At 55.3% G+C, this 18,893-nt stretch overlaps 5 protein-coding genes and 3 non-coding genes across 8 annotated transcripts; 5 read left to right on the top strand and 3 right to left on the bottom strand.

Moving 5' to 3' along the window:
* Nucleotides 1–969: 969 nt before the first annotated feature.
* RNF151 (ring finger protein 151) lies at nt 970–4,599 on the bottom strand. Its single transcript, XM_032460149.1, is given in 7 exon segments — nt 970–1,003; nt 1,005–1,459; nt 2,135–2,231; nt 2,559–2,704; nt 3,494–3,599; nt 3,899–4,199; nt 4,485–4,599. Coding segments are annotated over 6 exon segments (918 nt in total). The 5' UTR covers nt 3,979–4,199; nt 4,485–4,599.
* Nucleotides 4,282–4,408, bottom strand: LOC116657707. The gene has a single exon (XR_004312903.1). It is a non-coding gene; the product is annotated as a small nucleolar RNA ACA64 (small nucleolar RNA).
* A 3-nt stretch (nt 4,600–4,602) lies between the features above and the next one.
* Nucleotides 4,603–6,844, top strand: RPS2 (ribosomal protein S2). Its single transcript, XM_032460150.1, has 8 exons — nt 4,603–4,726; nt 4,904–5,092; nt 5,178–5,267; nt 5,539–5,646; nt 5,903–6,076; nt 6,161–6,320; nt 6,544–6,635; nt 6,728–6,844. The coding sequence occupies exons 2-8, from the start codon at nt 4,907–4,909 to the stop codon at nt 6,806–6,808; spliced, it is 891 nt and encodes a 296-aa protein (XP_032316041.1). The 5' UTR covers nt 4,603–4,726; nt 4,904–4,906; the 3' UTR covers nt 6,809–6,844.
* Nucleotides 5,700–5,833, top strand: LOC116657692. The gene has a single exon (XR_004312888.1). It is a non-coding gene; the product is annotated as a small nucleolar RNA SNORA64/SNORA10 family (small nucleolar RNA).
* LOC116657693 lies at nt 6,347–6,476 on the top strand. Its single transcript, XR_004312889.1, has one exon. It is a non-coding gene; the product is annotated as a small nucleolar RNA SNORA64/SNORA10 family (small nucleolar RNA).
* Nucleotides 6,839–9,483, bottom strand: NDUFB10 (NADH:ubiquinone oxidoreductase subunit B10). Its single transcript, XM_006174022.3, has 4 exons — nt 9,196–9,483; nt 7,792–7,930; nt 7,398–7,537; nt 6,839–7,080 (listed from the first exon to the last, which is right to left on the bottom strand). Exons 1-4 carry the CDS (start codon nt 9,341–9,343, stop codon nt 6,977–6,979), a joined length of 531 nt encoding a protein of 176 aa, XP_006174084.1. The 5' UTR covers nt 9,344–9,483; the 3' UTR covers nt 6,839–6,976.
* A 952-nt stretch (nt 9,484–10,435) lies between these two features.
* Nucleotides 10,436–11,007, top strand: LOC102508955 (small EDRK-rich factor 2-like). Its single transcript, XM_032460157.1, is given in 1 exon segment — nt 10,436–11,007. A coding segment is annotated over 1 exon segment (327 nt). The 5' UTR covers nt 10,436–10,577; the 3' UTR covers nt 10,905–11,007.
* A 703-nt stretch (nt 11,008–11,710) lies between these two features.
* RPL3L (ribosomal protein L3 like) lies at nt 11,711–18,663 on the top strand. The gene is made up of 10 exons (XM_006174021.3): nt 11,711–11,867; nt 12,352–12,544; nt 13,811–13,979; nt 15,252–15,387; nt 16,655–16,841; nt 16,935–17,095; nt 17,265–17,366; nt 17,809–17,904; nt 18,118–18,237; nt 18,505–18,663. Exons 1-10 carry the CDS (start codon nt 11,865–11,867, stop codon nt 18,559–18,561), a joined length of 1,224 nt encoding a protein of 407 aa, XP_006174083.1. The 5' UTR covers nt 11,711–11,864; the 3' UTR covers nt 18,562–18,663.
* Nucleotides 18,664–18,893: the final 230 nt, after the last annotated feature.

Below are 18,893 nucleotides of genomic sequence, written 5' to 3'. Positions count from 1 at the left end.
TAAAAGATATTCGTAGGAAATGTTTACTGAATCCCAAGACTCCTGCCCCTTCGGGACTCTGGGATTTGGGGACAAGCGAGGTCGGGTGCGGTGCCTGAGCAGAGAGCTGTTAACCTCATACTGTCTAGTATGAGGAATAACGCAGGTAAATTAATAAATCGGGTAATTTCAGAGTCGTTCAGATATTGATTGAGCACATTCTATGTGCAAAGCCCTGTTCTAGACGCTTAGGAGGCACTAGAGAAGCTGGTTCTTGACTAGCTCACAAGCTAGTGGGGTGAGGGCTAGGCAGAGAAAGGGCAGGGAATAATCTTGATTGTTAAGTGATGAGTGCTGTGGAAAGAATACAGCATGGCGAGGGATGGAGCAGAGTGTAGGGGTGCAATTTTAAATTGGGGGTGAAGGCTTCATTGAAAAGGTGACACGAGCAAAAACCCGAATTTGGTGAAGCAGCGATCCCTGTAATTATCTGAGGAACAGCCAGTGCACAGGCCTGGTGTTTAGGAGCAACAGAAGCCAGTGTGGCTGCAGGGATTTAGTAGGAAGGGGAGGGTATAGGGCAGAAAACAGAAACTAATGGGAGATCCCAGGGAATCATTGTGAGGAGTTGGCTTTTGAGTTCAGGGTTTTAAGCTGTTTGTACTACTGCTGGCTGTGAAGCTGGTAAACAGATTGGTAGAAGGTGACTGGGAAGGAGACTGGGAGAGGTCGATCTGGAAACCTCTGCACAGAGGAGACATTTGAGTGAAAAGAGAGATCCAGGGGAAGAGCCTGCCAGGCAGCCAGTGTGAAGAACTGGTTGGGAAGAACTTGCAAAGGTCCAGGAGAAAGGCCAGAATGACCATTTGGGGTGAAGAGAATAGTGCCTGGAAAGGTGAGAGGGCCTGCAAACGTGGTAAAGGTGTAAGGTCAGCAAACACAGAGGTGTGGTGAGGCGGCCAGGCCTGGGCTCTGCGTTTATTTATCCCTCTATTTACAAGGTACCTTGGTCCTGGGCCCCCCACAACTCAGCCCCAAAGCTGCCTTCTGGGGTGGCCTCAGCCTCCTCTTGTGGGGCGCCCACGAGCAGGGCATCATCTTCCTCCAGGAAGTCTCCGAGCTGGGCCAGCTGCCGGCGGATGAGGTTGGTGGTTTGGTGCATCTTGCGCATGCGCCGCAGCAGGCACAACACCAGGGTCCGGCTGCGCTCCTGGCGCTGGCTCCAGGCCTCCCGCAGCTCACGGTAGCAGTTGTGATTCGCACGCTCGGCTGGTCCCAGTGTGGCCCCGCAGCCCAGGGGGCAGCGTTGATGGGCACCATGCTGGCAGTGCTGCTGGTGCTCGGCCAGGTCCCCACGAGGCACCCGAGACATGCAGCCCTCGTTGGGGCAGGCCATCAGCTCAAAAGGGCATGAGTCCTGGTGCCCCTTACGATGGGCAAGTGGGCACGTCACCAGGCAGCCAGCTTCGGCGTTCTTGCACTGTGGGTAGAGGGGAGCATTGTGTAAGCTAAACCATGTTGGGCATTGCCAGCCATAAGCTGCCCATCCCCTACAGAATGTTCCATCCTTGACATTCCACTGACCGGGAACCACTGAACTGGGAGCCTCCCAAGCTCTTTTGACACCAATGACGTGATGGAGAGGGAAACAGTAGGGCAAATGCTTGGAGGTGGGGAAAAAAATTTAGATCTCAAAGAGGATGAGGGCAAGTCCTGAGGTTTGGTGAACAGGGAGTTACATGGTTGGGTGGGTCTGGTGCATTGTATGTATACCAGGCTTCTTTCCTTCCCTTCCCTTCCCTCCCCTCCCCTCCCCTCCCCTCCCCTCCCCTCCTCTTCTCTTCTCTTTTCATCTCAGTTTCCCCATCTATTAAATTAGGGGCTGGAGAGTAGTAGTAGGCAGAGCAGACATTTCATCCTCCATAATCCCCATGTTACAGCTGAGACTCTTGGAGCTCAGAAAGGCTGGGTAACTTGCCCAAAGTAACACAGCAGATAAGTAAGTGGTAGAGATGTGACTCAAATTCAGCCAGGTATAGAGGAGAAACCCTCAGTTCTGAGGATGGGATTCTTCTCACCCTGTCTCCTGGCTCTGCACCCTCAACCCTGCAGGGAAGAAGAGTGTTGGGTGGTGGGAGTGGGTGTTTTGAGCTACCTTGACTTCCAGACGGCCAATGGTCTTCCGGAGTTTATTCACATGGACCATCTTTTTCCGTTTCACCTCTTTCCTGCAGCACGGACAGGTCTTTTGTCTAGAAGGAGACATGAGTTGGGGTGATTGTTGGGAGTGGGGGAGGAGCAAGTGGCAGCAACATGCCTCCCCTGGGGGTCCCTCCTCTCTAGCTGGAAGAGGTATAAGAGGGCTTTATAGGGAGCTCTCAGCTCTGAGGCTGGGGCTAGGGACCACAGATATCACAGGGTGACTAGACTTAATATTAGTATCCCAGGAGATTTGGCAGCTGAACCCTATGACCATCATGACCCGGTACTTGGCAGACCTTTCTTCTCTCTTCTGGGCCCCAAGAATGGCCCCCCCAGACCCCTGCCCTCCCAGCCTCTTGGGTGCCCTGTAGCAGCACCTGGCCAGCCACCGGAGGATGCACTTCTTGCAGAAGATGTGGCTGCATGGCAACCTCACTGGTCTCTTGAGAACCCCGTGGCAGACAGAACACAGGAAGTTGCAGTCAGGAGGGCTGGCGAAGAGATTGAGATCATACCCTCCACTCTGCAAAGGACAGGCCAGCATCAGGACCTGGATCCCATTCCCTGACTCCCCATACCCAGAGGGGGGACCCCAGGAAGATTTGGGTGGGAGATGGGCCACATGCAAGCCCCAGGTGGAGGGTTGGGTCAGCACCCACTTTGAGGGGGCAGCTGTGACAGTCAAGACCCCCATGACTACCAATCCCCAGGTGCAGAAGCTGGCCTTGGCCTGGAGTTAGACCTGGCCTGACCCCTCTGAAAGGTTTCCTTGTCCCATTTGGGATCCTGTACCACACTGTCCACATTATCTCAGTGAGGAATGGTGTCCAGCTCTGGGCAGGTCTCTGGAGTTAGGCACAAATTTAAGGGCTCACCATGATCTGTGTCTGGACGGCAGCTCCACTGACCCCCAGGGCTTGGGAGCCTCCATTTCATACCAGGAGTGGGCCGACATCACAGTGGCATTGTCCAGCTCAGGCCAATCACAGCCCTGGCCCAGGGTACCACCTGGCCCTTGCTCCCCTTTCAAGGGTCACAGATGTGGGGTAGCCCAGAACCAGGGTGGATCCCTAGAGCCCCTGCCTTTGGCGAGGGTGGTTTACAGCTGATCTTCAAACACCACTAAGCTGGGAACCAAGCTTCCAAGGGCTACTTCCCCCGAGAGCTGAGGCTTCAGTAGAAACGCAGTGATTGTTCCTGTTTCCTCACTACTGCCCAGATCCCCAAGAGCTGGAGAAGGGTGGGTGGTTAGGCACCCATCATCAGGTCTCTTAGGATCTGAGACCCATAGAGCTAGCTCCAGGATACAGACCAGTTGTGGGGACCAGGTTTCCATGCAACATGTGGTACCACAGCAGAGGAGTCTAGTATGTGGGAAAGTCTCCCAGAGCAGGTAATCTCTGAACATATGGGCAAGCCTAAGAGAAAAGGCATGGGGAAATCAATTCCAGCTTGGGAAACCAGCATGTTCCCAACATGAGGCACAGAAGAGAACTGCAGGTTCAGTGCCACTGAGTCTTAACCTCATCTAATCCTAAAGACCCTAACCTTGTCCTGAGAACAACAGGGAACTACTGTAAGCCTCTGAACTGTGAATCTTACACTCCCACCCTTGTTAATGGTTTCCTGGTCCAGCCTGACTTCTACCGAGCTCCAAGTACTTTACTTGCTAATGTGGAAGCTATGGGGTGTGGGTAGACACAAGATGAGTTCAAACCTGACTGCCAGTTTTCGGGGGGTGGGCTCTTCGGAGTCACCTGGCAACCACCAAAACCAGATTCTGCCCCTGCATGACATCTTTCAAAGCAGGCCGGGAAGGTGTCCCACAAGGGTCTCTTCTCCACAGCACACCTAGGTCCCAGCGTCAAGAGATGCATTTTCCCGGGCGATGGGCGGAGGACCAAGAACACCCACACACGGCTGAGTTAGACTAACAGCTTTATTTAAAGACGAGAACAAGGACCCTCTCCCCCGCGGTCCTGGCGGCGGCGGCCTCAAGCTCTTAGCATCCAGGTGTCCTGCGGGTATAAGACGGAGTCAAGGGTCAGAGGCCAGAGGCCAGGGCACGCGAGCAGCCGCAGCGGGGCTCGGAACGGCGGCGCCTGTTGGGGCCTGGGTTTCACCACCCCACACCGAGGAGTGAGCTGTGAGCTGAGGCCCCCAGTGGCTCTAGGCGCCGAATCTCACCCACGGCCACGGCCAAAGCCGCAGGCGATTTTCAACTGACGCCGACCTCCCAATCATCTCCCCGCACCGCACTCACAGTGCCGCATGGAGGACCCAACCCAGACGGGTTAACCTACCTGCAACCCAAGAGAGTGAGGTGGCAGCGGCGCGGGACTTTATAGCAGCTGCCCAGTCGCGCAGGTTCCGGTGCCGCAGACACACAGTCACAGGCAGAGCTAGGCGAGGGCGGAGCACCGCGGAGCCAGTCACAGGCTGCTTTATTGGCCTGTGATTCGAGGCAGCTGAGATCTCGCGGCACTTGGCGCGATATAAAATTATCCCTTCGGCGCGGCCTCTTCCTTCTTTATCGAGACGACACGTAAGTGTTTGCTGTGGTAGTGGCTTCCCGAGGGCTAGGGAGGCGGGAATCCGCCGACATCGGGTGGAACCCGGGCTGGCGCTCCCGCCTCCTGTGGCTGGAACCCGGCCCGGGAGCCCTCGGCGGCCGTAGATGCTAGGGCCTCAGTGACCAACTGGTTTTTGTCGCTCTTTTCAGCAAATGGCGGATGACGCCGGTGCTGCGGGAGGGCCCGGAGGCCCCGGAGGCCCTGGGGCCCCTGGGATGGGAGGCCGCGGTGGCTTCCGCGGAGGCTTCGGCAGCGGCGTCCGGGGCCGGGGTCGCGGTCGGGGCCGGGGTCGCGGCCGCGGCCGCGGAGCTCGCGGAGGCAAGGCAGAGGACAAGGAGGTAGGCCTGGGCTACGGTCGTGAGGCGGGCCCCTGGGCGGCAGCGGGCAGGCCCTCCGGGTCATCTTACGCGAATTTTCTTCCAGTGGCTCCCCGTCACCAAGCTGGGCCGCTTGGTGAAGGATATGAAGATCAAGTCTCTGGAGGAGATATATCTCTTCTCCCTGCCCATCAAGGTAAGAATGGGCCTATTTTTTTGGTAGGGGCCTGGGGTAGGTGAGTCTCATTTGACCTGGGATCGAGGGAGACCTGTTATTGGCTGACTATTGAGGGGCCGCGTGCTCTGTATTAGACTATGTGGATGCCGGGCTTTTCCATCTGATTGGGTAGTCAACGTGAAAGAAAACGGTTGGACAAATAAAAAGTCAGTTCTGTTGGAAGCCAGCGACAGGTGTTTGAATTTTTTTATCATATATCTTTGTAACAAGTTTTCTTTTTTTCTTGTAGGAATCTGAGATCATTGACTTTTTCTTGGGGGCATCCCTGAAGGACGAGGTTTTGAAGATTATGCCTGTGCAAAAGCAGACCCGTGCTGGCCAGCGGACCCGGTTCAAGGTAACCCAGCCGTCTTGTTTTTCTGGGCTGTTTCTGTCAGGGTGTTTTGTGAGACTCTCTCAGCTCTGCATGGTTGCACTTGTTTCCACGCGTGTGACTTTCGTAATGGGGAGAGACAGAAAGGATCTCCTTGAGACCTCAGATTGGCCTCCTGGTGGCCAGTCTTGCCTTGAGGGGCGCAACAGACCCTATGTGGTGGGAAGTTACTGATGCTGTGAAGGCCAGTGGACCACCACCCACATCATTTTTTCTGCAGGCATTTGTCGCCATTGGGGATTACAATGGACATGTCGGTTTGGGTGTTAAGTGCTCCAAGGAGGTAGCCACAGCCATCCGGGGGGCCATCATCCTGGCCAAGCTCTCCATTGTCCCTGTGCGGCGAGGCTATTGGGGGAACAAGATCGGCAAGCCTCACACTGTTCCTTGCAAGGTAGGCTGGCTGAGGTTGAATGATGGGGCTTGCAATGGTGCAGGCTCCCTCCAGTCTACCTCCTGATAACTCCACCCTTCCCAGGTGACTGGCCGCTGTGGTTCTGTGCTGGTGCGCCTCATCCCTGCACCCAGGGGTACTGGCATTGTTTCAGCCCCGGTGCCCAAGAAGCTGCTGATGATGGCTGGTATTGATGACTGCTACACTTCTGCCAGGGGCTGCACTGCCACGCTGGGCAACTTTGGTAGGTGGCCCACATGTAGACCATGGCTTCTCTCAGCTCCGCTTAATCACACTCTTGTGTGTGGTTGGCGTATTTTCAGAGAGAGAGAGGAAGGCCCTCCTAATGCACGACAGACTGGTCCAAAGTGGCCTGTCTGTTCCTAGGAGTGCAACAGCTTCCATCTGCAATCTCCAGTTTTATTTCTGGTGAATTCACCAACTCTTTTCTGTTACCCTTTTTCCAGCTAAGGCCACCTTTGATGCCATCTCCAAGACCTACAGCTATCTCACCCCTGATCTTTGGAAGGAGACTGTGTTCACCAAGTCTCCGTATCAGGTACTGTCTGCCCCCCAACCTTACAGGTGAGGCAAGTGAAGAGGGTGGCAGTCTGTCTGGCTACAACTGAAATCTCTTCTGTTTGTTTCTAGGAATTCACTGACCATCTTGTAAAGACCCACACCAGAGTTTCTGTGCAGAGGACCCAGGCTCCAGCTGTGGCCACCACATAGTTTTATATGCAAAAAATAAAGTGAATGAAGCCTGTTTATAGTTGCTTTTTATTTCTTTTTTAAAAGTGGTGGCTGAATTTGAAAGGGAAGTGGGGCCAATAAGACGTTTGAGAGACAAGTTCCATTACTCTTTATTTTAGCAACAGTGAGGGGGTTCATAGAGCTGCCTCAGGCAGCAGCGGCCTCTTTAGCGGCTTTTCTCTCTGCCAGCATCCTCTGCTTCTGTTTTGCCAGGCACTTCCTGGCAGAATAATGGGCCCCCAGGTCGTGATCTGGGAAAGAGATGGAGAAGGGGAGTCACGGGCCTCTTCTGCCTTGATGGGAACTTGGGGTCTTTTCTCCATGCAGGGAGGAATACTGGGCAGCTAAGACAGGTTAGTGAGCAGAAAGGGGACAAGGTAGGATTATTTTACACTGCTGGAGACTGAGCTAATAGGCATGCTTTGGGCAGTGATGTAGAAACTATGCAGGAGTTAAGAACCACCTTTAGCAAAGGGTTCAGCACACAGCTGTGTGGAGACTGGGACGTCAGGTGGCAGAAGCAGGAGGACCTGGGGGCAGACTGGGGCGGGGGCTCAGGCTCACTCACAGCGGTCCTGGTAGGCCTTGGACACCTGGCTGAACTGCTCCAGTTCCTTGGCACAGTTCTGCCTGTAGCTTTCACCTTCCCTCTGCTGACAGGCCTTCAGTCTTTCCTGGATAATGTTGACAATTTCCTGATCAACTTTGCTAAAAGAAAAACAAGAAAAGGGGTCTACAAGGATTCCTTTCCCTGCACTCAGGGAAAGTAGAATGAAGAAAGCAGGGCCTGGGAACCCTGTGGTCTGGCCCCTTTACCCCCAAGGTCTGGGCCGACCCCAGGAAGCATTCTTGCTAGCTGACCACCAGCCTATGGCATCAAGAGGGAATGATATGCTCGGCAGGACATGCTCACTTCGTAGGGCTCTCAGTACTAAGAATGAAAGCCCAAGGGCAGAACGTACTAGTCTCTTCTCCATTGCATTTCTGCTTCAAACATGCACAGGATGTCCTTCTCCTTGCATTCTGTGATGTCCGGCACCCGTCGGAACTCACGGTGGTAGTAGTAGTACTTGTTCTTGGCGTGCTGCCGCTCTATAAACTCTGCAAAGAGAACCCCAGACCCAAAGGCCCTATTTGTTTGGACAGGCCAGCTTGGGCCCTGAGCTTTGTTATTTCTCATAAGCCATGGAAGAGGCAGATTTCCCAAATGTTCCCAGCTTTTACAAAGACTGGTAACTGGACTCCCAAAGAAGAGGTGTGGGCTGGCAGAGATGGTCCTAGAAAGGACCAGGCTACAAATGGTGATGGATAGCTTCCTGTAAGCCAGGTACCAACCTTTCACGTTCCCTAATATGTCTCACTTTGTCTCTGCAACAATCCTACACAGGGCAGGTCCTTTTCATTTACAGAGAGGGGACTGAGGCCCAGAGAGACAGCAGGATTCAGAACACTTCCTCTGCAAGCCCCAACAGCACAAGGACTCCACTGTGTAGGCAAAAAGGCCCCAACGGGGCGCCACCAGCAGGGATTCTAGTCCCAGTTCCACCACCACTGACCTTCCGACCTCAACTTCCCCATGGATAAATTAACAAGTTGGATCTAGTCAGGTCTCATCTATCCAGACACATAAAACATATCTTTAAAAATTGCTACAGGGAAGAGGGAGCAGTTCTACTGCTGTGTCTTCCAGACTTTGGAGCCGGGTCTGGTTCCTCCCAAAGAACCACCAGAGAATGCTATGCATCCCAATGTTTTGTTGTTCAATGAAAGAACTGATTAATTAGATGCAAGGACCAATTGCCTGGCACTAGTGACTGAGAGCATAGCGTGGTCTTGCTGCTGCCCCACGGCTGATTCATAAACTAGACAACAGTTTGAAACACTGGCCTGGTTTTGACCAGAGACGGGGTAATTTGGGCAGCTCTCAAGCGTAGGCACACACGGAGGACAACTTACAGCACTAGAGGTGGAGGGGACCTCGGCCACCATTGACTACCCAGGACATTTTGCAGGCGTGCAAAGGGTTAGTGGAGAACCGCAGCACCTCAACAGCCCTTTGCTGACCGCCTACGGTGCAAAACGCAGGATGCAAAGTGTGCCGGGAGACAAGCCTCAGGACAGATGACTGCAGTCCGCAAACAACCCTTAATATTTGAACATGGCCGGAGACCAGGGGTGCATGTAAGGTTCCTCAGGCGGCAGCGGACGTACAGCACCGCTTAGTGTAGTGGGGAGCGTTCTGGGAGGCGAGGCCTGGGATGCAGCGGGGGTGGGGTTCAGGCTGAGTGACCGGGCCCATGGTGTGTGGGATTCCTGGAGCGGTGGGGGGCCCCGGGGAGCGGTGAGGACGGGCTGGGGGGTCGTACCTCTCACCAGGGTCACGGGCCGGTCCACGAGGAGGTCGAACGCCTTCGTAAGGTAGGTGATGGGGTTAGGCAGCGAGGTCTGCGGCGAGGGCGCCGGCGTGCGGCGTGGGGGCTCGGGGTACACGTCCTTGTCCCAGCTGTCCGGCATGGCTGCGGCGCGCGGCTGACTCTGCTCTCAGACTCGCTGCCCCGGCCTCCGCCTCGACCCCTCTGCCTAGTTCGCCCGTACAGAGGACACCCAACGGCGGTCGCGCTTGCGCAGGACGGCTGGCGCCCGCGATGCATCATGGAACCTGTAATTAGTCCGTAGCAGAGGTCGCCGGGGGCTGGGAGCCTCCGCAAGGCACGATGGGACTAGTAGTTCGTCCGGCAAGGCCAAGCTGGTCTAGGGAGCTGCTTCGCAGCGCCAGCACCCCTGCTTGGGACCATGGCGACCCACTGCACACGCGACGGGCGCCTACAGTGTGCTGGGCGCTGGTCTTGGCGCTTGGTATACGGCAGTGAAGGAATCAAGGATCCCTGCTTACATTCTAGGACGAGTCAGACACAGGAGTAAGTAATCTACTCATTCAGTCTGAACTGCCAGTTGCGTGCCAAGTGCAGCAGGGATCCGACTGATGAACACAGCTGGGCTCTTCTGGAGACCTCAGGCCAATAGAGCAAGCAAATAGCAAAGACAAAAAATAACACAAACTACCAAACGCCCTGCTTTTCCAGGGAGCCTTCCAAGATTGCCCATTTGCTGCATCCCTCTCTGGGCTCCACTGGGTTTGCCAGGGCCTCTCATGGACTGGCTCATGCCAGTGAGCTTGAGGGGGGCCTCCCTGGGGGCAGAACAGGAGGCGGGGCTTGCCCCACCCCACCCTCCGACCCCTCCTCCAAGTAAGGAGAATTAATTCTTACCCTGGGTGCAGGGCACTCTGTTCCTGTTTTTGTTTTTGTTTTGTTTTTTAATTCTTATTTTTTATAGAAGTATAGTCGATTTACAATGTTAGTTTCAGGTGTACAGCAAAACGATCCAGTTATGCACATACCTACATCTGTTCTGGTTCTGATGGCTCCATCCTGGCCCTGAGCACTGTTGTGCCCCTGAGGCAGCTCCACTGACCAGGGTCCTCCTGGCCAACCTCTATGATCTCCATACCTGGCACAGCCTCTGACCAACACCAGGGAGGGTGAGTGCTGGTCACTTCCTGCCCAGAGGCTGGGGTCAGGGACACGGAGTCATCAATCCTATGGACACACAGAATCTGCAATCATAGAAACCTCAAATCTTCAAATCATGAACTCTTAGAAATTATCAGACTCAGCCAATCATAACATCGGCCTGCAACATCGGCCTGAATGAGGGGAACCAACAGAGTTAGGCTGGAGTCATTGCCATGACCCGCAGTAACCAGTGTGAGCTCGCCCACCAAAAGAATATAAGAAAGCAGAGTATGGTACTCCATTAAGGAAAAGTGCCAAGATGAAGACTTTGTGCTGCTACCCAGCAGCAGAGTGACCTGGAGATCATGCAGCAGAAACAGAAAAAGGCAGAGGAGAGAGAGGAACCCAAGCAGCTTTGGGGCTCCATGTCCAACCCTCTGGCTCTTGGCCTGAGTATCTGGAGCCGGTCCCACTACGTGCTTACAGCCTCAGCATCGCTGGCATTCCCTTTGGTCCTGAGCCTACAGCGCATCCCTTCGGAGCTTCCGTCCTTCCGGTAGTCTCTCTTCCCCTGGGCCACTTCTGGGACTGTCAGGTTACTCCTTCCAGTGATTATATCCCTGCTGGGCTCAGCCCAAGTGTTAAAAGTAGCTTTGTAATTCAAAAACAACAAAAACAAAGAGTTGTCATATTTTAGTAGCGGAGGATTTTAGCATCTAATGATGCAAAATGCGCTGACCCTCAGCAATATCTCAGGCCTCTAAAACTCTGATTCTGTAGCTACAGAACTTTAAAACCTTACAATCTTTGAATCAAAAAAATAAGAGATTTTAATCAAAACTGCAAAATTTAAGTTCCTAAAACTGTCTAAATGTTCTTGGCAGGGTGGGGGGTAGAGTGTGGTAGAGTGTGTGCTTAGCATACATGAGGTCCTGGGTTCAACTCCCTAGCACCTCCATTAAAAAAAAAAAGAAAAGTAAAAGAAAGGGTGAATAAATATTCTTAGATCACAGCTATTAGAGTCAAGGGATCCTTATATGGAGTAAAGGCCCTGGTGATCCTCTGGGCACAGAGTCAACCCTCCCCATCGCTCCCCGTTCGTCCAGCTCAGGCTCACAGTCCTCAGGACAGTACAAGAATCCTCTCTGCTCCAATGCCAGCTGCCTGAGAGAAACCCCTCAACAGATTTCTCAGCCTCCCTACCAGGCCAAGTTGTTCCTATTCCAGAGGGTCATAGGAGGCAGAAAGCAAAGTGTGGGACCTAGTCCCAGGACCCTGGAGGAAAGGAGGGCCAGCCCTGGCTCCAGGTGTCCCCAACCCAGGGGCTGCCCCCCTTTGCCCTGCCCTGGGCCAGGCCTGTTCCTGGCACCAGAGCCCATGCCTGACACGGGAGATGACAGAGCTCCCCTGCCAGGGGCTAAATCTGGGATCTGGCTGCTGTGTGTCCTGGACCTGCCGCTCGACCTCCAGCGCCTGGCAGGGAGGCCCCTTACCTTCCTGACCCGCAGGGACCGACCACCATGGTCAGTGGGCTTGGGGTTGGAGCCGGAGCATGCTGGCTTTCTGGGGAGGGACAGGGGAGCTTCTGAAGTCTCTCCCACCAGAGACAGTCCTTGGGCCTGAGAAGGAGTAGGTGGTTACAGGGGACAGCAGGAGGCCTGAACTTGGGCTTCCAGGCCTAGGAGGACAGGCAAGGAGATGGACAGATGGCAGTGGCCCACTTCCCCCGTAGCCCTCGGCCACAGTGCAGGCCTGCCCCTCCTGCCCCAGCCAGGCAGGGCCACCGAGGCAGGAAGCCTATGGGTGAGGAAGGCTTAAGCTGGCTCCATCCCTAAGACGCTGCCCAAGGCGACGCTTCCCTCCTTTCTTGTGGACAGAAGCAGGCACTGAAGACCACTGGATCTCAGGCTGGGGTCTCCAGCTCACTTCCTTTCTGGGCTCTGGGACCATCCAGCTGCCCCCACCAGGAAGACCCCAGTTCTGACCTCTTTCCCTTCCTGTCCCCAGTCCCACCGGAAGTTCTCTGCCCCTCGGCATGGACATCTGGGCTTCCTGCCACACAAGAGGAGCCGCCGGCATCGGGGCAAGGTGAAGACATGGCCTCGGGACGACCCCAGCCGGCCTGTGCATCTCACGGCTTTCCTGGGCTACAAGGCTGGCATGACGCACACTCTGCGGGAGGTGCACCGGCCAGGGCTCAGTGAGTGGCTGCGAGGGGCCCCCCAGGGGTGGGGGCGGGCAGAGCATGCCTGATGACCAGAAGATCTGGAGACCCTTCCAGATACTAGGAGCTAGAACTGGGCTCCAGGAGTGGAAACAATCCTAGAAAGGGCAAGGCCACTGACTGTCATCCAGCACTGACCTCTGGCCACCCCTTGAGGATGGATCTATCGTGGGCCCCAGTTTACAATGAGGAAACCAAGCAGTTATGAAACTTGAAGGAGCTAGGATGTGAAGGCAGGCACCCCAATGTACTTTTGGTTTCAAGATTATTGTAGAGTCACAGGTGATTATTTTAAGAAATAATACGGAGAGCCCACATCCCCTTTACCCAGATTCCCTGATGGAAAGTTCTCTTAAAACTGTGGTAGTATGTCACAGCCGGATGGTGACATGGATACAATCTGCTCACCTTATTCAGGTTTCACCAGGGGGTGTGTGTGTGTTTCTCTGTCTTGTGGTTCTGTCATGTGTAAATGTGTATACCCAGCACCTCAGAACATTCCCAGGGTGCCTCTTGCGGACCTTTTATATCCACAGCCAACCCTCCCTCAACCTCCTGGGGACCACTCATTGGTTCTTTGTCATATATATATATATATATGTATTTTTTTTTAGGGGGTAGGTAATTCGGTTTATTTATTTATTTTCAGAGGTACTGGGGATTGAACCCAGAACCTTGTGCATGCAAAGCAAGAGGTCTACCACTTGAGCTATACCCTCCCTGCTTCTCCTAATATATATTTAAAACATGCTCTTCTTTTACTTTTATCAGCCTCAGTAATAACATCTATAAAACCACAGGTTTTGGACAAGTTTTAGGTATTTTTTCCTAGAACTCATCATCATATACTCCTAACACTCATTTGTGCTCCACTAAAGGAGGCCCAACCCTACCCTTAGGGGGATGCTGCCCCGGGCTGTTGCTCTCCTAGCCAGGTTCCCAGATGGGCAGATGGGGAAACGGAGGCAGGGAGCCATCAGGCCTTGTCTGAGATCTCAGAGCCAGAGCTGGCACAGAACACCTGCATGGCCTTGACCAGTGGCTGCTCCCCACACAGAGCAGAGTAGGGAGTGGTGAAGCTGAGGGCTGGAGGCTAGTGGGGGCCTGCTCACGGGGCCTCTGTCCCCAGCAGCCCCAAGCGTGGACAGGCAAGGCTGTATTCAACTCTTCCATTCCCTCCCCCTCCTCCCCCGTGGGACTCTGAGGCTCCCCTCCATGACTCTGTTTCTGGGTTTCATCCAGAAATTTCCAAGCGAGAGGAGGTGGAGGCAGTGACGATTGTGGAGACACCGCCTCTGGTGGTGGTGGGTGTCGTGGGCTACGTGGCCACCCCTCGAGGCCTGCGGAGCTTCAAGACCATCTTTGCGGAACATCTCAGTGACGAGTGCCGCCGCCGCTTCTACAAGGACTGGTGAGGGCCGCCCACCACTCCCCAGCCCTGTGTGGGGATAAGCGGGGTGACTGGGCAGCAGTGGTGCATGCGTGTGTGATGCCTTCATGTCAACAAAAGACAAGAACTAGGGAACTGGAGAGGAAATTGGATTAGAGGAGAAAAGAAAGCAAATATTCTCATACTTAGGGTAAGGAATTAATTTTTTTTCTTTTCTTTTTTTAATGGATGTACTGGGGATTGAACCCTGGACCTCGTGCATGCTAAGCACATGCTCTATCACTCAGCTAAACTCACCTCCCCAAGTTAGTAATTTGGTGGAGTGTCATAGTTGGTTCCAAGCTTCCTAGCAACCAGGGTGAAAAGGGAAATAGGTAACTGACAAGCTCTTTTCATTAGAATGACGTTCTTAGATCTCGAATCATCCCTGGCATCAAGTCCTGAAAAGGGAAGGCTCAACTGCCTGAGGAACCTTACAGACACCTCCTTCCTTGTGGAGGGAGAGGCATAGCATAGCCTTTCTTAGCGGTGATGATCTTGGGCCTCCGAGTCAGAACAGGCTGTGTGACCACAGGCGAACTGACTGACCTCTTAGAAATCACACCCCAGCCACACACACACACACACACACACACACACACACACACCCTCAATGGACACCACTGAATGGGGACGAGAGAGGTCCCTGCATCTGGGGTGCTGTGAGGAGTGGAGGAACAGGGCGTGTCATGTGCTCTGGCACAGAGAAGGAGCGCAGCAAACCCCAGCTGGCCCCGTTTTCACTGTTGCAATTGTTATCAACTTGCCTCTCATCCAGGGGCTCTGACCTTTGAGAACCTTGCTTTCTTCATCTGCAGAATGGGGATAATATTGTTCACCTTGCAGAGTCCTGGAGGGGGTTAGGAATGATGTGGCATGGGTCCCAGCCAGTCCTGGCTGTTCCCTTGAGAAGTGGGCTCAGCAGCTGCCGCAAGGTGGGCCAGGGGCAGGGGTTTGGCCAGGATGCCTCTCCCCCAAGCACTGGCACGTCTGCTCACTCTCAGCTCTGGGAGGCAGGGAGGGGGCCCACTTTACAGAGGAGGAAACTGAGGCCTTAAGAGGGAGGGACAGTCCGTGCTTAGAGATGTTGACTGGAACCAGCTCAGGGACCCTAGGGGCCCAGTAATGGCCTCCTTTGCTGGGGAGGGAAGTGGGGAGGGGGACATTGGTTGTCCTAAGACCCCTGCTTGGTGGACTGTGGGCAGTGGAGGCTACCCTTTGGGACCTGCTGAGCAGCCTCTGTGTGTGGCTCAGGCACAAGAGCAAGAAGAAAGCCTTCACCAAGGCCTGCAGGAGGTGGCGGGACGCCGATGGCAAGAAGCAGCTGCAGAGGGACTTTGCTGCCATGAAGAAGTACTGCAAGGTCATTCGGGTCATTGTCCACACCCAGGTCAGCGGATCCATGCCCTGGGCCTCCTCCCCTCTCCCACACCCCAGCTTCCAGGAGCCCTGGCAGATGTCAGCCTAAAAATACCATGTGCCTGGGGCACAGGCCCAAAGTGTTGGCTGACTGGCTGGGCTGGCTGCCTGCAGACCCAGGGATGGGATATTGGGGGTCAGTGCATCTGAGGACTGTGGGGCACTGGCCACACCCAGTGGTCCAGCAAGGCCCTGAAATGGCCCGAAAGTCCTGGATCTCCTGCCAGACATCTGATGTGGAGGGACTGCTGCCTCAACATTGGTATGTGGGGTCTGGCTTCCTGTGAGCTGACAGGTTACCAACACCCTCTGGCTTATTCTAGAACCTTCGGGGAAGCCTTCCCTAGGCCCTGAGCGGTGACCTCCCCCTCCCCACCCACCTCAGTTACGCGCACACTTGCAGTTCCTGGTTATGTGTGTTGTTGGTTAAAGTCCATCTCCGTCAACAGACCTGAGCTCCGTTGGGGCAGGGTCACAGCTTCTTGCTCACTGTGGTGGCCCCCTCACCCACTGAGAGCCCTGGAGGCAACAGGTCCTCCATATGGACTTGTCAAGCACTATGCTATGACCTGATCCTATCTTTGTGTCCCTCTGTCCGTACAGCCTGTGTCTCATACAGCAACAGCTAGAGATGTTTAAAAATATGAGTCAAATCATGTCATACCCTGCACTTGGAATAAAGTCTGAGCTGTTACCCTGCGAGGCCCATCTGGCCAGGTCCCTGCTCACCTCTGACTCCGTCCAGCCCACTCCTCCTCATTTACCATGGTCCAGACATACTGGTCTCCTTTCTGTCCTACTGACTCCCCAGGATCTTCCCTGCCACAGGGCCTTTGCATATGTGGTTCCCTCTGACTCAAAAGCTCTCAGATCTTTACCTAGCGGTTCCTTTTTGAAATGGATGTCACTTCCTAAGAGAGTCTCTCCTTGACCACCCTTACATGCAGTAACTGTCCCTTCCGCCCTCAATATTCCATCAGAACACTTAGGCCTCTCCAAGAGGCTTCTGTCCCCCAACTAGATGGTGGCTCTGTGAGGGCCAGGACCCTGTCTGCCTCATGTCATGCTGTATCCCTGGTGCCTAGCACAAGACATGGTCCATGGCCAGACCAGAGCATGGGAACATCTGTTGAATGAACACATGCATGAAAGCTAGGGGTCACCAGCTGGTCATGCCATGTGTGCACAAAGTGGGCTGTGACTTTCTGGGAACCAACTGGCCATGCCATGTTGTACAGATGAAGCTGCTGCCCTTCCGGCAGAAGAAGGCCCACATCATGGAGATCCAGCTGAATGGTGGCACGGTGGCCGAGAAGGTGGCCTGGGCCCAGGCCCGGCTGGAGAAGCAGGTGCCGGTGCACAGCGTGTTCAGCCAGAGCGAGGTCATCGATGTCATTGCTGTCACCAAGGGCCGGGGAGTCAAAGGTGGGGCTGGGTGGGGTTGCGGCTCTGGGAAGCCTGCCTGGAAAGAGTAGGGGCCAGGCTGGCCTCTCAACCACCAGCCCCTCCTGTCTCCAGGGGTTACAAGCCGCTGGCACACCAAGAAGCTGCCGAGGAAGACCCATAAGGGGCTGCGCAAAGTGGCCTGCATTGGCGCCTGGCACCCTGCCCGCGTGGGCTGCTCCATTGCCCGGGCTGGGCAGAAGGGCTACCACCACCGCACGGAGCTCAACAAGAAGGTCTGCCTGGAGTCCTGGTTGGGGGGATGCCCGGGACCAGACCCCAGTGGGTGGGGCGCATGACCCAGATACTGCCGGGCCCCCAAAGGCTCTGAAATGCCCCTACCAGTGCCTGGGTCTTTAGCCCAGAGGCCACCTGCTGCCCCAATGTGCCCTGTCCTCCTGGCAGATCTACCGCATTGGCTGGGGGCTGCACACAGAGGATGGGAAGGTGGTTAAGAACAACGCATCCACCAGTTACGACGTGACCAACAAGTCCATCACACCACTGGTGAGGATGGGCCTGGGGTGCATGTGTGGGGCAGGTGTGTAGGGTGCTTCCCTGCCCCAAGAGCTCAGGCACCAGCAAGCAGCTGCCTGGGTGGATGAAAGCCCTGCTGTTCCTGCATCCTCAGAGCCTCCTCTGAGGCTTGTACCCCAGCTGCTGTCATGGGATGCAGAATGCAGTGGCTCTGACTGACTGTGGTCTCAGTCAGGCTGCCTGGGCTCAAATTCCAGCTGCAGTATATAGCAGCTGTGGGGCCTGGAGCAAGTGACTTCACCCTCTGAGCCTCAGTTTCCCTCTCTGTAAAACAGAGATCATTGATAAGATAATCACAAGATGCTGCCCTGTTTAGTGATCCAGGGTGTCACCCCGGGCCAAGGGAGTTCTCCTAGGGCCCCCAGCTGCCCCCTAACTCAGCAGCCCCTTTCCTGGACCCACCTTCCCACAGGGCGGCTTCCCCCACTATGGGGAAGTCAACAACGACTTCGTCATGCTGAAGGGTTGCATCGCTGGCACCAAGAAGCGGGTCATCACCCTGAGGAAGGTTGGTGCCCGGTGGTGGGCTGGGAAGTGGGATCCCCATCTGCTGTGGGGGGGTCAGGGGACTGGCTTGCCCTGTCCTCCAGCCTGCTCCAGGAGGGGTGGGGATGGGGAGGGCAAAAAGGGAGGGGTTCTAACAGACACTGGACGGCTGGGGGTGATGGGGGGGTGGGTGGGTACCTCCTGCCTTGATGCCACCCCTCCCACGGGTCCCCAGTCCCTCCTGGTGCAGCACAGCCGCCGGTCCTTGGAGAACATCGAGCTCAAGTTCATCGATACCACCTCCAAGTTTGGCCACGGCCGCTTCCAGACAGCCCAAGAGAAGAGGGCCTTCATGGTGAGCCCACCTGCCTTGTTCTCTGGGGCTCAGACACCACATCCTACCTGCCCCAGAGTAGGGAAGCTGAGCAGATTGGGGTGGCACGCATGCTCCTGCACTCATCCAAAGGAGGAGGCTTTAAGGAGTCCAGCCCAGGGCACTGATTCTTGCTGGAAAAGAAGTGGGGGAGGGACATGCTGGGAGTGGGCACAGGGCCGACTCTGAGTGACGCAGGCGGCTGGTTGGACCCCTGTGACTAACGCTCCTCCTGCCCCCCGCCCCCAGGGTCCTCAGAAGAGGCATTTTGAGAAGGAAAAGCCGGAGACCTCGGAAGACTTGTAGGCAGGATGGAATGGAGGGAGCCTGAGAGAAGCGTGTCAGGATCCCCGCCTGTCCCCCGTCTAATAAAAGAGGCAACTCTTCCCGTTCTGTCTCAGAGTTGAGGGGCACAGAAAGGCTGGTCAACCGCGCGGTGACCCCGGGCTTAGCGCCGTGAAGGGACAAGAAGACAGGGCTCAAGGTGCACCGTGGTTACCACCCCAAACCCAGCTCAGCTGCGTCCCCTGGGCAGCAGGGGTGGGGCCTCAGGGACGCTGCACACAGGAATGGTCTTTAGTGGTGGGCGGGGCCTGCTGGGAAGGCGGAGGCGGCTGGTCCTCGGGAGGGGCGGGGCC

Source organism: Camelus ferus, chromosome 18 (genome assembly GCF_009834535.1).
Source record: "Camelus ferus isolate YT-003-E chromosome 18, BCGSAC_Cfer_1.0, whole genome shotgun sequence".
Taxonomy (NCBI): domain Eukaryota; kingdom Metazoa; phylum Chordata; class Mammalia; order Artiodactyla; family Camelidae; genus Camelus; species Camelus ferus.
This window is presented reverse-complemented; position numbering and strand designations above follow the sequence as displayed.